The 16,123-nt window shown below is 35.9% G+C and overlaps 1 protein-coding gene across 5 annotated transcripts in view; it reads left to right on the top strand.

Annotated features, from left to right (window-relative positions):
• The window catches only part of LOC311083618 (NACHT, LRR and PYD domains-containing protein 3-like), a 40,260-nt gene that overhangs the window by 20,131 nt on the left and 4,006 nt on the right, over positions 1-16,123 (top strand). For 2 of the 5 annotated variants that reach the window (XM_084115294.1, XM_084115293.1), the window contains exons 6-7: positions 41-214; positions 1,053-1,214. In XM_084115294.1, the coding sequence (XP_083971420.1) occupies positions 41-214; positions 1,053-1,214 (336 nt within the window). Of the gene's footprint in view, positions 1-40; positions 215-1,052; positions 1,215-14,419 lie in introns of all 5 variants that reach the window. The other 3 variants (XR_014606331.1, XR_014606330.1, XM_084115295.1) reach the window with 3 other exon arrangements.

Raw genomic sequence — 16,123 nt, 5'->3', positions numbered from 1 at the left:
TTTTGTAATGATTTGTTTCTTATTTCTCCCCCCTATTTAGGTTGGCACACTGCAAGCTCACCAATCAGTGCTGTGAAATTGTGTCTTCAGTTCTACAGTCATCAAACTCCACCCTGAGAGAGCTTGACCTGAGTAACAATGACCTGCAGGATTCAGGAGTGAATCTGCTCTGTGCTGGACTGAATAGTCTAAACTGTCAACTCAACATACTGAGGTACTTGAGGGTCTGTGAAAAATAACCACACAAGGACATATCGTGGCAAACTTATTCTGAAAAGCTTTCTTTCACATCAGTCTATACTCCAAATGCCATAATGCATATGTAATTAAATGCATTTCTGTGTGGACTTTGCATTTTATCTCTGTGTTGGTGTGGGTTTCCTCCTTGCACTCCGGTTTTCCCCACAATCCAATAAGTAAACTGGAGACAGTAAATTTTCCATAGGTGTGAATATATGTGTCTGTGTGTGAGCCCTGTGGTGGACTGACCATCTGTACAGGGTGTCCCTTGTCTGTGGCCTGAGACGGTCCCCCCAAAAAACTATTTAAATCAATAATTAAATAACTTGTTTTAAATCAAATCGATCGGGTGCCAGACAGGAGTAGGCCAGTTAAAATAAACCCAGGATAGCATAAGTAAACCACCTGTTACATACAACAAAACATATAATGTTCACAAAGTCTGACTTTTTCTTTCTTTCAACACAACATTGGACACAAATGAAAGTAAACTTTTTACAGTTTTGAATGATGTATTGCTGTATAACCGTATTACCATAAATTACATAAATTTGTCTTTTAAGTCATTTGCTGCTATGTGAAAAAATCCACCAAAAGGCGCCGGTATGTCTGTCGACCCTAGAGGGTTAATTCTTTTAGATTTTATGGGTAAAAATAGAGTTTTCTATTTTGAAATTATAACTTACAATTAGATCCTTAAGATAATTTGTGGCTGAGTTTTGCACATTTTACAACTCTGTGATTTCATTAAAATCAATCAGAGGCCATCAGTAGATGAAGCACACTAACATGGACACTTACTGTTGTTGTAGATTATCTCAGTGTTTGGTGACAGAGGAAGGTTGTGCTGTTCTGGCATCAGCTCTGAGTTCAAACCCTTCACACCTGAGAGAGCTGGATCTGAGCTACAATCACCCAGGAGAATCAGGACTGAAGCTGCTCTCTGATACTCTCAACCATCTGGACAAACTCAAGTATGTTAAGTAATATAACAATAATCCTGTCTGGTGTGATTGGTTTTGTTTTTTTAAAGGGTTAGTTTACCAAAAAATTAAAATTCTGTCATTATTTACTCACCCTCATATCGTTCCAAACCTGTAAGACTTTCATTCATTTTTAGAACAGAATTGAAGACATTTTTAATAAAATCTGAGATATTTCTGTCCCTCCATTGACAGTGCTACCACTTCAACGCTTCAACAAGTTCATAAAGAGATTGTGAAAACTGATCTATTTGAATTTAGTTTAATCCAAATTTTCTGAAGAGACATGATCACTTTATATGATGAACAGATTTAATTGACTCTTTTATTCACATATAAAATTCATCAACGCACACATCAGTTATGTTCAACGGAAGCTTAGACATGCTTGCTTGATGTGTGAGAATGTGTGAGAGTTATTCTCATGTTACGCACACTGTTAACCCTTGCTGTAAAAAAAGGCCAAATTCTGACAATTTCATACCATTTTCCATTTAAACAGCAATATACCGTAGAAAACAAAAATAGCCTACAGGAACGACACTCAGAGGCTGTTTTCCCAATCACACCCTATACCCTCAATCACTTCCCTACATTATTTCACTAATATAGTCCACTTGACAGAGTGAATAAAAAGAAGTGAGTGAATTCAGACACTGATGAACACCTGATAAGCAGAATCACTGAGGGACAGAGAAACAAGAACAGAAAAAAGAGAAACACAAGAACTACAACTGACTTCCAGCCACAGAGTGTGAAAACAGTTTACAAAGCAGTTTACAATTATTTCTTTTAGACATGTACAAAAGTTCTTGTTGAGAATTAACAGATATTTAGTTGTTGATGTTTTATTGAATATAATAAAGTTTGTAGTCACCATGATGTAGATCAGTATTTGCTGGACATCTGATTCAATGTTCTCTTTCTGTGTATAAGCTTTGAATTTATGGGTATTTAAGGCGAGACACGGCCTTGATTACTGGTCAATTTTGAGATTTTTGGATATTTGTCTTCAATAACGTCTTGTGGTGAAAAAAAGTCCGAAATACACATTAAGGTCTTTATTTTATTACACTTTGTCTGTTTGCGTCTGTAGATTTCTCATAAATTCAACAAAAGTTTGCGTTCTTAATCAACACGCTGCTCCGCAATCTCTGCCGGCACCCTGTCATCACATGCACCGTTAGGAAGCTCTCTCTCTTCTGTACAATCCTGTCAGATCCAAATATGGTCATTTCCTTTTTATCAGCAACCAATCATGAAATTAAAAGGGCTGAATGCGCAATCTCATTGGCTGATGATAAATCTTTAAAGCCTGTTTTCTCAAAATGACTTTTCTCTCATTCTCCAAGTCCGAAATCTCCACTTCAGTAGCACCTATATACACCAAACTTTCCAGTCTTGTACCTAGTTATATTATGAAGACATTTACAGAGGGATTTGTAAATATATTATTCCTAGCCTGATTTATATAACATTTTATTCCAAAAAACATGGCGAAAATCATTTTTTAAGGCTATTGACAGTATTTTCTGATTTACAGGATAACAAAAGTAGATATCCATAAATCCCTCTGTCATTTTTTCCCATCTAATATGTGAACACAATGAAAACAAAATTTTCTAACCTGGCTTTATCCAATACTCAGATTTCGTTTTTTTAAATATATGCAAATTAGTGCATATTTAATTAGATATTGCCTAATTTGCATATTTCAACATTAAATTACAGAAAACTTGTAATACATTTTTTTTCTCATCTTAATGTAGGTAATCAACTGGTTTCATGGTGATATCTGCTAGTTAAAAATGTTACCCTATTCACCTGTAGTGTCTCACCTTAATATTTATTAAACAAATATCTGTAAATTTACAACATGAAATCCAGCAATGTTTCTGTAAACATTTATTATGAAGGATATTGAAATAATAGAGTGCATTAAAACATTTCAAACTCCTCCTTGACTTAGACACAGACATCAACATCAATAATCAGCACATGAATCTCAACAATGGTGACAATCAAATGTTTCATGTCGCAATGCATGCTGGGTTCCAGGATTGTATAAAACTCCCAGCATGCACTGCGGTATGAATAACATTTTTTTTTAAATATTGCCACCATTGTTGAGAGACATGTGCTGATTTTTGATTTCTCTGTGTTTCTGCAAGACAGTGTAGCTCTGTTTCTGTGGTTGTCCATGATGTGTTAAAAAAAATTCACACCGGGAGCAGGAGCGCCGCATGAGCAGCAGTGAAGTGATCCAGTGAAGTGCAGAGGCTCTTTTTTCTGCGCTGCTTTTGACGGACAAAATAAATATTGTAACGTCTGAAGAATGACAGACAAGGGAGGCTTCGTACCTGAACTTTTAATCGGAACACAAGAACAACTTTCTCTCTACCCGGCCTTTTCCGAACTCATCGCATTAACCCTATAACTGCTGGTGCAAAATAAAAAGGCAATTTCACAACAATAGTAACTAACTAATTACTAATTTTCAGTAAGTTGCCCAACACTGCTGTCCACACAGAGTTTAGCTGTAGGCTATATGTAAAAAATATATATATTGTAGGCCTGTCGGCATTTTGTCCAGACGGATCCGGCATTTTGGGAGACTGAAACCGCTATTTTTTTTAACCAGGTCCCAGAGTGGAGAAATCTGAAAATGACACCCTTGCATTTTCGCGTGTACAGCCAATCCGTATATGTGACCGATCACGGAAAGTAGGGACACAAGTCGGTTCTGGGGCATTTTGAGTTATTCACAGATTCTGAAAGTGTAGTCTCCAAGCTTTCCAACGATGTGTAACACATGGAAATCTGATAATATTTGGAGAAGTTGTGGCCATTTGAAGGTAGGCACTCAAAAAAGCTCAAAGGGAAGAAAACGGCCTCTAAAGATTGTGCAGTTCTCACCTCTCTCTCCTGCTGGGAGTGACAATAGGGCTCATTTACATATCATTTAGATAAGCCATACCCCCTGTAAAGCTCCCCCTGTAAAGCTGTAAAGCACAGGGGGGAGCAAAAAGGTCAGGAAAATGTGCCATCAAAGAAAAAAAAAAAGTTTGCAAACAGGTAATTTATAAATAAATGTCTCTTAGCATCTACCGATAAAACTGTATAGTAGCCACACTGTTCCCTTGGAGGGCGGGGGCAATAACAAAAGAAACAAAAGCCGGCTTATTCAGTATGGAAATACGCACCGACAATGACACGCCCCTACTGCGTGCTAGAATCTCCGAAAAACAAGCCGATTTCAACCTCAAAATGTACGCTTTTAAATATACCAATACTGCTATCTCAAACATGGAGAGGCTTCTTCGTGATCTCAACTAACAGATTCTGCAAAAAAACGAAAATCACCAATTTTGAAAAAAACCCCCGCTTCTTTCTCATTTTGCTCAAAAGTTGTGCTGCCGACTTGTCACTGGTTTCCGTGACGGGTCACATATGTTGTGAAACGATGATGTCATCATCACCCCACGGGTCGACCCTAGTCAGACACCGCTAAGTCACGTAACAGCAACAACAACTGCGGACTACATACTTGTGTTCGTGCTGCAGAAGCTACTGAGCCTCTTTATCTCTTTAGTTATTATTTACTTGAATGTGTTTTTATTTTATTTCTTTATTCTACTTCTTTATTTATTTATATTTTATTTCTTATGCTATGATGCTTGTCTGTTGTCCGATTAAGACATTTCTAGATATTTTGTAGGGATGGGCATTTCAAGCAAAAATAATATTCGATGATCGCTGGGAATTATTTGATTATTATTGGAAAAACACGGCCCTGCTCCTCATGCTCACTGTAAAACGCGTTCGCTCAAATTCCACTCCGACATTAAATTTCTGTGTACTGTAGGCCTACGTGTTGTAGCCATTAAAGAAAACATATTTAGTTTCTTATTTATGTTTAAATAATGTTATTTTTTTATTTCATCTATGTTGATTATATGAAAAGTGAACAGCATGAGATAGGATCATAAAATGCGCAATATATCGGGAGACATAATTTTGACCACTTCATTAAGTTTTGTTTTGTATAAATTCACCTTTCTTTAAAGTGAATTTCGTTTTGTATCGTTTTGTAGCAGACAATATAATCAGGACATGGAGGCGCCGGCGAGATCACTTGCATTGCTCGTGAACTGGAGCTCGTCTCATAAATGAACCGAAACTCAGAAATATATCTATAGAAAGCTTGAAATATTTATTTTTAAACAAAACAATTAAAAACTAAAAGAAACAGACAACTCTCTAATGTAATCCGTATGAAATGTGCATTTCTCTCTATAGGCACGTTCACTTCTGCGAAGATGGCGAGTCAGCATCGTCAACATCTTTGCAGCAGAGACTGACACAGAAAACACTAGTTTATTAATAAACAATTAAAATGTCTATATAGGCTATTTGACACATTCATAATTAATACTTTAGCCGGTTCTTTGTGACAAGCTTTATGCGTCCGCTAACTAATCGAATATTGTGACTCATCCCTATTTTGTACCAGGCCTATGGTTGTTCATATTGTTCAATAAAGTTCTTAGTGTAGGCCTATCTCTGTGGCAGAATTACAGCGCCACATACAGGTCTGGCATGCAGACTACATCGTTTTCAGTGGTTTCGTTTTCATATGCAGATATTTCTTGAGACGCCGCCATGTTTACGGAATTGTTTTTAGAACGAGGGGAAAAAAAACATCGGATATGTGTGGATGTGGCCTCTCTCTCTCTTGCTCTCTCTCATTCTCTTTCTCTCTTGTTAATTCATTAAAAAAATACAGCTCTACTTCATTTCACTTCAGAATTCTAGATCTGAGCTATAGGCTATATAAACAAAAAGTATTTTGGGACTATATATCTTTTTCTATACTATATACTATATATCTTCTTGTCCATGCTGGCCTGGTAAATAATCATGACCACACGTCATGAATTATATAAATAATTTTATAGCACGGCCATTCAAAACCAGTCTCTACCATGTGCATAAATCGATCACCGAAAATCATCTTGGGCAGAATTAATGTAAACACATATCTAATAGTGGTTCCACCGATACTGTTTTTTAATAGCTGATGCCGATATCTTAGAGAGCAAGGTGGCCGATGGCCGATATAAAGCCAATATTTTTATATATACTTTTATTTCAATCAATATTTAATAAATTCAAAATAAATTCGAAAACAAATCCTTAAAATAAACATGCTTATACTTTAGATGGCAACTTCTTGAATCTGCAATCCTATTACAGTATTATTCACAAATAAAGTAATTGTTTAAAAATAGATGAATATGTGAATAAAAAGGAAGTAAACACTGTAACGGCACTCAGGTAATCTGGTAATTTTGTGCGCACTGGTAATCATATTTTTACAAATAAGACAAGGTTGTAGTGAATGTGACAAACATAATTCACCTTTGTTGTTAAGTGTAGTTGAATACACTGTTGATTATAAATGCAGCACTTTGTTCTTGGCATGTTTCTTCATGACTGTTCGTGGATCGCGGTCCCTTTAAATGTTCTGAATGCGTGATGACGTGGGGCGCTTGTCAGCGTCATTGGTTCTCTGTGTTTACCTTCTGAAATAAATAACACACACATTCGTGTGCTCAACGTGAGAAGTTGTCTCTTGCAAATTACTGCAATTTCCACACAGTAACGCTAATTTTAGCCAACATACAGCACACAGTTCATATTGCAAAACAGTTGAATATTACACAGTGGGCAACTGGATATAGCACAGCATATATTTTAAAATCATGGATTTAAAGTTTTCCGATCGCGTGTCCTGTGAAGCTGATCTTCTGTTCGCATTCACTCCCTTCGCACGGAGCGACCGTCACTCGAAGTAACACGTTTATGCAGGCCACAAATGCATTCGGAGATTTGTTTAAATGATGTAGATGCGCATTTGCTGAATGTTGACAGTAAATGATAAAGAATTTTAGACTGATTGTTTGCCTTTTCTGTTACAAATAATATAAAAGCAACGCTTTACTTTTTCACATACCAATTACTTTGTTTACCAGTTCTGTCTAACAAATTATTAGATATGACTGACAGAGATCGTAAACTAATGAAGACGGAGAACATGAGTGAGCGCTGTGTGATCAGGCGCTGCTGTTCTCTTCTCAGGCGCTGGTGTTCTCAGCGCCGCCCGTCAAAATAAAAGTCCTGCTTCCAACACATCGGCCAATCAGAAAACTTAGCGGCCAATGCCGATATTTAAAAATGCCAAATATCGGGCGATATATCGGTCGACCACTAATATTGAATACCAGTCCTGTCTAAAGTTAATGTAAATCTAAATCTAAAGTTAAGGTGGGGCAAAAAATAGGATATAGTCAAAGGATTGGATCTGTGCTATGGAGGTTTTTTCCTAACAAAATTCATATGAAAATTCAAGTGCTTAAAAATATCAAAAGCTTCTCAAATGTTAAATCAAACGCTCAAATTATTAAATAATAAATCAAACTCTCAATATGGCTGTCAGGATATATACACTGAACACAGGGATATAAGGATCCAGACACACTTTATTTTGTAGCACAGGGAAATGGCAGATGAGATATATGGCAGAGAAATGGGAAGAGCGGGCAGAAAAATGACTGTCTTGATTCTTTCTCACGATGCAGAAAGAGGACGGAGATGCACACACCTCAGTGTATGTTGTTTAAGGCCAGACATTTGGCTGAGGCTGAGGTGTGTGCTTATGTAGTGTGCTGATAAGGGTGTAATTGAAGACAGGTGCTAGTAATTAGTAGTCTGGTGACAGAGATCGCTGTGTGGTGGAAGTGAGAGAGCCTGGCTGATCTGTGACAATGGCTGCTTAAATGATACATCAAATGCAATTTTATTTCCTCATTCAGGAAAGCATGAACTATCAAAAATCAAATTAAAATTCATTTGTAGACTATTTGATTGTTAATTTTCATTATCAACCTAGTAGGCTATAAACCTGTCATAATAAAATATATATAATTCAGTGCTCAAATCAAATGCTCAAACGGACATCGCAAATGATAAATCAAATGCTTTTTATTTTTTATAGAACATATTCCGAATAAAGACCAGGGTCACAGATTTGGGATTCTTTTAGAAATGTGGGAAAAAAAACTACTCTCGTATGTTTAAGTAGCCACAAAACAAATGTGTTTTAACGTGAACATGAAACAGACCAAACCTCAACTTTTTGGGATGTTTTATTTAGGTGTTAAAAAAACGTAACCTGCATGTTGGAATAATACGTTTTAAAAATACGACCAGGCCAAATACCCACTGACGTTTATTATGTTTTATATTAGTTCTTGACAATTTTACAATGCGATAAAACCTGTAACTTAAACATTTTGTAGCCAAATTGTCTGGTGAGTGAAAAGTTAATTTTCGAACCCTGGAGACGAGACATTATGAAACTGTTCCCAGTGTTCAAACCGCTGCACCACATGGCAGTCAGATAAGACACTATGCAAATATGAAAGATTTGTCGTAGTTTTTACCATTACACATTTTTGAGTTGTAATCTTCTGGGCAAGACTAAATACAATGACTGACAATACAATTACAAAACAGGCTTTAAAAGTTGTATTTAGAAAGGAACAAATGGAATAACACATAGTTTTGTTACAGCATAAAAAAGAACTAGGCAATAGTTTTAAAGCAGGACCATTAAGAGGGGAAATCTGCAGAGAGATGAGAGGAGATCGGCATTTTAGAGCCGGAGTGTGAAGATGAATAGTTCCAGGTTCATACACAGAAGAGAGAGAAAAAAAAGACAAAAAAAGTACGAGACATTGTGATTCACACAAGGAAAAGCACAAAGATAACACCAGAGGTTGTTTGATCACACAACAGAGACTTAAAACAGACCTTCCTCTTCTTAAAGACCTCTGAGCAACAGGGCTGAAATCTCTTCAAATCCACAGAGATTCAAACTTGAATGAAGGCCTTACTAGAGCACTAATGCAGTGTGGAATGAATACACACACACACACACACACACACACACACACACACACACACACTTTTTACTCTTCACTCATGTTCCTATCTGCATATTGCTGTTTTTTTTTGTTTTGTTTTTTTTTGTTGTTATTTACTGAAAAATTAGTTTCTTATTCTAAAGTTAATCATTTTATACATTTGGATTATTGAAATAAGTAATTAAAGTATTTTCTTTTAGTGGCAACTTATGTGGCATTATTGCAATAAGAAGACACTTCAAAAGACCTAAAAAAAAAATATATATATATTCATAACAAAAGCTGTTAAAAGAGCAGTTAGTCACATCCAGAAAAATGAATGGATCTCTATGGGGACTCTGCTGGAAGTATATCAAATCAAATCAAATCAAGTATATTTGTATAGCGCTTTTCACAATACAGATTGTATCAAAGCAGCTTCACAGTATTAAATTAAAATAAAATAATACAACAAGGTTTGTTTCTAGTGGAATTTATTGATTGATAGAATAAAATTAAATATCCCCAAAATATCCCCAATATATATATATGACAGTTACACTTTCTGGCTAAAACTATATTATCTGCAAAAAAAAATTATAACCAGATGGCAGAATTATGCATCTAACAGCTAGATCAATATCCAGAAACAACTCATATTTAATTTTGATCATTATTAATTACATTTTTTTTTCTTAAAAATGTAATATTTCATATGCATGCTGATGGTGCAGCTGAGGAGTTTTGCAGTAAATAGGTAGGCTACAAAATTACTTCAAATCTCCTAAAAAACAGCATTAATGTATAGATGAGAAGTAAACAAAACAATTATATATTTGTATTATTATTATTATTTTTATTTTATTTTTAATTACTCTACATTTTGTTAAGTCATGTAGACCCCAAAGACCAGCAATGTAAACAGTAAACGAGGGTCTTATGAGGATTAAACGTTGTTGTTTTTTGGGATTCATGCCTTAAAATAGCTAAAATAAGTTCTTAAACAAGTGCAGTACGACAACTGTTCCTCCACAGCAATGTGCATTCTGGTCCAACCCAGTCTAGCAAGGAAACACTGGCAATATGCGAGAGATCTCTTCAGATTCTTTGTGCTACAGTGCAGAGAACTGTGGAGAAGGTTTCCTTGTGTGTGTGTGTGTGTGTGTGTGTGTGTGTGTGTGTGTGTGTGTGTGTGTGTGTGTGTGTGTGTGTGTGTGTGTGTGTGTGTGTGTGTGTGTGTGTGTGTGTGTGTGTGTGTGTGTGTGCATTTAACTTTGTGCTTGTAGTATAGTGTTGCATCATCATTTCTGTGATTTTCATGACAAGTTATCGGTTTTATGGTTTAGTAGGGCATTATGGATCGAAACATCCGGAGTGTGACTTTAACAACATACAGCAAGATATTGCATTTATTTATTTATTTATTTATTTATTTATTTATTCAAACCTTGTTTGGGGTTGTCCTGACAAGCCTTTTTACATTTCCTTGATTGGAATAATAGCAGGGTAAACTTAGTGGCATGAGAGGCCAGAGCAAATTAATTTACCATTTTATCTAATAGTGAAAGAACAAATCCACTATTGAATTCCCACAATTTTTTCAATATAAAATAAAAATAGAGAAATGGATTAAGGCAGCCAGAATAGAGAAACGTCAAATTTACTGTCACTCCCTCGGCAGCGCTATTAGAAATGTAGTAGGTTGAAAAATGTATGTATATATGTTAAAATAAAAGAAGGAAAAAAGGACACCTCTTTAAAATGTTGTATTGTTCATAAATGCATGTGCCTTCAACATTCGTCTATTGATGGGTAAATTCATTGTTACATTCTTTGTTGTGGGTAAAGAAAATGTTGCTGTTATTATTGTCTCCTGTAGAGGGCGTTTAGCGCTGTTGAACTAAGGCAGGGGTTCCCAAACTTTTTAGCCCGTGACCCCCATGATAAATGCGCTGCTGCCCCGCGACCCCGCACCTCCCCCACCCCACCTCAACAACCCCTCCCGTCGCGTGAAATGTAGCCTACAGCAAATCGATTTTATTTCAAGGCGACCATTATTTAGAATGTCACTTTATGGTTTCCATGGTGACGCGTCATTGCTTGTCACGTGTCATACCGCAGCAGCAACAGAGCTGAATGAATGTTGTTCTGCTTTTGTCATTTTTCCTTTTTTATTCAAAATATTCAAAAATGTGTTGGATATGGCATGAAATAGCTGATATTCCGATTGTCAAATATATGCAAGTGGAAGTGTATTGTGGTTTAAACACCTTTATAACGATCGCGTTAGTTGAGCTGTATGCGCGATGGGCGCCGCCATCTTAGTTTGTGCGCAGACGCAGTTCAGAGAATCGGATCTGTTGGATTTACAACACGTGAATTCATCCGCTTCTCCCGAAATACATAAAAGTAAGTGGCTGGTGAACTGGGAGAAGAATAGAGTAAACTTTAAAGTTACTTACACAATGTGTATCTGATATGAATAAAACGTGTCTAAGTATAATGGAAAGGATTATTATTGCCTCTTCCTTTGACATCAGTGTGTATTTTACAAACTCTAAATGTATTGTTTTTTTTAGTACTTATATGTCTGAAACCTAAAATAAACATTATGTTGTTGAAAACATTGAAAAGTTGTTATATATGACAGCTGTGAGCGCCGCCAGCCAACGCGCGAGAGCACATTTGAATTTAGCAGTTGATCACGTCATGCACTGACCTTTCTAATCACACCGATGTGATCGTACGTGCGAAAGGGTTAAATTAATTGCAACAAAAATATATAGGGCCTATATATATTTTCCACTTTTTTTTATAGAAATCATCTCGCTACCCCCACTGAACTAAGGTACTGTACCGGGTGCTTAAGAGTTAATTAAACTTTGCCGGAGCTTACAGCCAGTACTCCTGTCTCACAGCGTTTCATTTATCATTCTACTGGCGAGCAAAAACGATTCTAAAACTGGTCGAAACTGATGTTAAAAACTGTGTTTCAAACATGTATATGTTGATTTTTGGTAAGTTACTGAGAAAGACTGTTAGTTTTGTTAATAAGCATGCAGTAGTAATGAGTCAAATATCAGATTACACACGAGTGACAAATATGTGAATTTGAAGTGAAATGAGAGAAAATACTCAAGCGAAAAGAGTTTAGGAATGTTTCTAAAGTGTTTTATATGTTGATTGTAATTGGATGATAAAGTTTAAGCGAGTTAAATGTACATTTGCTACTGGAGTTATCTCGAGCCAAAATGGCAGTGCGTGTGTGTGTGAACTAGAGCCAAAATGGCAGCTTGCATGTAAAACATGAGGTTAGTGTAAAGCCAAATGCGAGATTCATTTATGTGACCAGAGCCGGATTAACGCAAAGGCAAACTAGGCACGTGCCTAGGGCCCGATTGGCGGGATGGGGCCCAGACAGAGGGAATTTTATTTTATTTATTTTTTTACAAATGTCCTATCTACAATTTATTTCAATATTTATTAATTAACTAAAAATAGTGACGATGTTTATCTTAACCATAGACTGTTACATTACTGCAGTAATGTATTGTAAAACAATTAATGTGTCCGTTACAAAGCGGGTGCCGGCTTCTGAAAGTATGTGTAACGAACGCATCCATCAGGTGCTGCGAGGCAAAAGCCTAATAAGCACACAAAGAAGCACAGCTCATAATGCAGGTGTGTGAGTTGTCATCTATTTTGGAGTGATTGCAATGTATTCTAAATATAAACTTGTACTGTAGATCAGCGTCATTTCTGGAAAAATCATTCACCGCTTTATTACGAGTTTAAAAGAGCGCGAGCGTCATTAACGTGCCCAGACGCGACGCTTTGAATTTGCGCGTACAATGAATAACATCGCGTCGGGAGCTGACCAGTAAAAAAGCTACAAAATTAAAAGACAAGACGTTTGTATTCTAAGTTAAAAAGCCAACACACTACAACATTTTTAAATGTTTCAAATAAAGGATCTCATATCTATGGGTCTATCTTCTAAATTCTGCTGCTGATTAGATTATACCCTGACATTACGCCAATAATATCAGTTTATATATTTTTTTTCTGCTCAGTAGCGATCGTGTCTTTCTCTTCCACTTGATTTGTGTATAGCATATTTAAGGTAGCAATGCAATATAAAAGCACTTATCTACTGAAGTGGGATTCTGGAACTGTGAATAAAACAGCAAAATAACAACAATAACATCTTCATTAAACAAAAAAGAGATTACCTTAGATAAAGTTTGATTAATATGTACATACAGTACCGGTAAAAGTCTGGACCCATTACTATTTTTAATGTTTTTGAAAGAAGTTTATTATTATGCTCTACAAGCCTGCATTTATTTGATCAAAAATACAGAAAAAAACATGAATTTTCAGCAAGGATGTGTTAAATATATAAAAAGTGATAGTGAAGACTTTTTTAAAATAACTTTTTAATAATCAAAAATCCTGAAAAGCGAGCGTTCATGCTTACGGTTGCCAGATTTTAATAATTAAATCCCCAGACAGAGCTTTTCTGTTAAAAGAACACGTTTCCTACCCGGCCTTTTCAATAGTATCTGGCAACCATGCGCGCGCGCTCTCTACACTGCTGAAGAAGCGCGGATGATCTGAAAACAACACAAGTAAGCTGGAGTTTAGCGATCTTCATTTGAGATGTTCTACTTAAATTAAAGTGTCTTTCAGTCGGTCTGTGTTCTGCCACGAGCCGTTTGCGCTATCTGTGCTACTAAATCTGCGATCAAAATATAGGCTGATATCCAGCAGTGTTTTTAATGTTGATCATATTATACGAGCAAGAATGCAATGTTTCCTGAATATCCACACGATTTCAAATGAGACATTGATTTTATACAACAGTCCAACAAACAGAAGGGTAACATTAAATGATTTACTACATTTAAAACAGTATTGTCATAGGCGTATTGCTCTATTTTGCAACGAAAGCCACAGCAGAACTGCAGCACACAGCGGTGATTCGTGAACGATTCTGTGGCTTTGAATGAATCGTGAGATTCCTGACCCGTTCATAAAAATAGCAGCTTGCTTCGTTACTGAATGAATGAATGACTCCATGACTCACTTATAAAGACAGTGACTTACTACTGGCTTTAATTTAATATTTTAAAAGTACCGGTATTACTAAGTTTTTACCATCATTGCATATTTATTGAACATTGTTTAATTTAAAAATATATATATAACATTTTTTTTGTCCCTTAGTGGAAAAAATGTGACTGCAGTCTAAGTGGAAGAGGGGGTACCAGGGGGTACGGCACTCTAAAAACCACTGAACTAAGGAAAAGGGGTATGTAGAATTGCACAAGTGATACTGCTAAAGAGTGCAATGTCAATACAGCCTGTTACATAAATTTACATTTCTCATAAGCTTAATTGAATTGGCCTAGAGATAAAAAATGTAGGACATTTTTTGTCTAAAGACTACATATAAATAGCTACCTAAATGAATGTCGGTAACTGCAGTTTGACTAAAAGTTGACAAAAAACGCAATGACTTTTCGTCAACTAAAACTAGACTAAAACTATGAAAGACAAAATGACTAAAATGTGACTAAGACCAATAAGTATTTTCGTCTCAAGATGAAAACTAAGACTAAATCAAAAATGGCTGCCAAAATTAACACTGAGTACATGTAAATGTACATTAAGCTTATCTCGAGCCAAAATGGCAGTGCATGTATGTGTGAACTAGAGCCAGAATGGCAGCTTGCATGTAAAACATGAGGTTAGTGTAAAGCCAAATGAGAGATTCATTTATGTGTTCATGAGGATGTGGAAACATGTGAAAACAGTAGCAGGTCAATGTATTGTGATTGATAATAATGTGTTGCAGAACAAGTCAAGTATAGACAAAAGTAATTTTGGAAAAGCCTTTATTGAAAAGTTATTTTCTGTAATGGAATGTGTTACAGAGAAACAAGTAATTGTTGTTCTGTAAAGTTACATATGTTAATGTTGTGAATACATTGAGAGCTAAGAAAAACGAGAGAGTTAATTAAACTTTGCGGAGCTTACAGCCAGTGCTCCTGTCTCACAGCGTTTCATTTATCATTCTGCAGAGCCGGCAGAAGTGGTTAATTCACCTCACCCGTGCAGGCTTCCTGATGTGGGTAACAGAAACACCAGTTACTGTTACTTTATTTATTCATTTAGCCATTTTATGTCAGGGCTGAATAACGCAAGGGATATTAAATACATTACATTTTTCAAAAAATAAGAAAATATATAAAGTGTATAAAGTTCTATAGTTTTTAAATTCTCACTGAATTTAGCCTACCTAGTCTACTTATCAGTTTATTTTATTTACATTTAAAACAGCAAATATAAAACTATAAATATGACATTTCAAAATATGATCAGAGTAAATAATAAATTATATTACTATGACATGGTATGAAAAGTTCGTTTTCCTCAGATATTATAACAACTAAAATAAATAAAAGAAGTTTATAGGTAAGAGTGACGGTTGAGACGTTTGTTGCAACGCTCTTAAGAAACCCCTTTCCTCAGGGACTTTTCCTCCTCAGTGAAACCCTTACTAGAGGCTTCATGTAAACACACACACTCATTCTCTGAACTGGCTCAAACTAACATGGCGGCATCGGGCATATAACGCTATAGCTCAAACTAACGCGATTATTGTACACATTTTTTGCTAACAAATTTGTGAATATTTTGAATAAAAAAGGGAAAAGGAAATAAAAGCAGATCATCAGTCATTCAGCGCTATTGTGGTTGCGGTGTGTCACGTGACTAGCAATGACGCGTCACCATGGAAACAGTAAAGTGATGCGCTCTAAATAACGGTCGCCTTTGAAAAAATAGTAAATAAGATTATTGATTTTTGTCAATGTTGTTTGTTCTTTTTGCATGCAGTTTGCAAAGTGACAAAATGAAGCAAAGCAC

The sequence above is a fragment of the Abramis brama genome (genome assembly GCF_963993115.1).
Source record: "Abramis brama genome assembly, chromosome: 1".
Lineage (NCBI taxonomy): Eukaryota > Metazoa > Chordata > Actinopteri > Cypriniformes > Leuciscidae > Abramis > Abramis brama.
The sequence above is the reverse complement of the archived record's forward strand: the minus strand, read 5'-3'. Positions and strand labels throughout refer to the sequence as shown.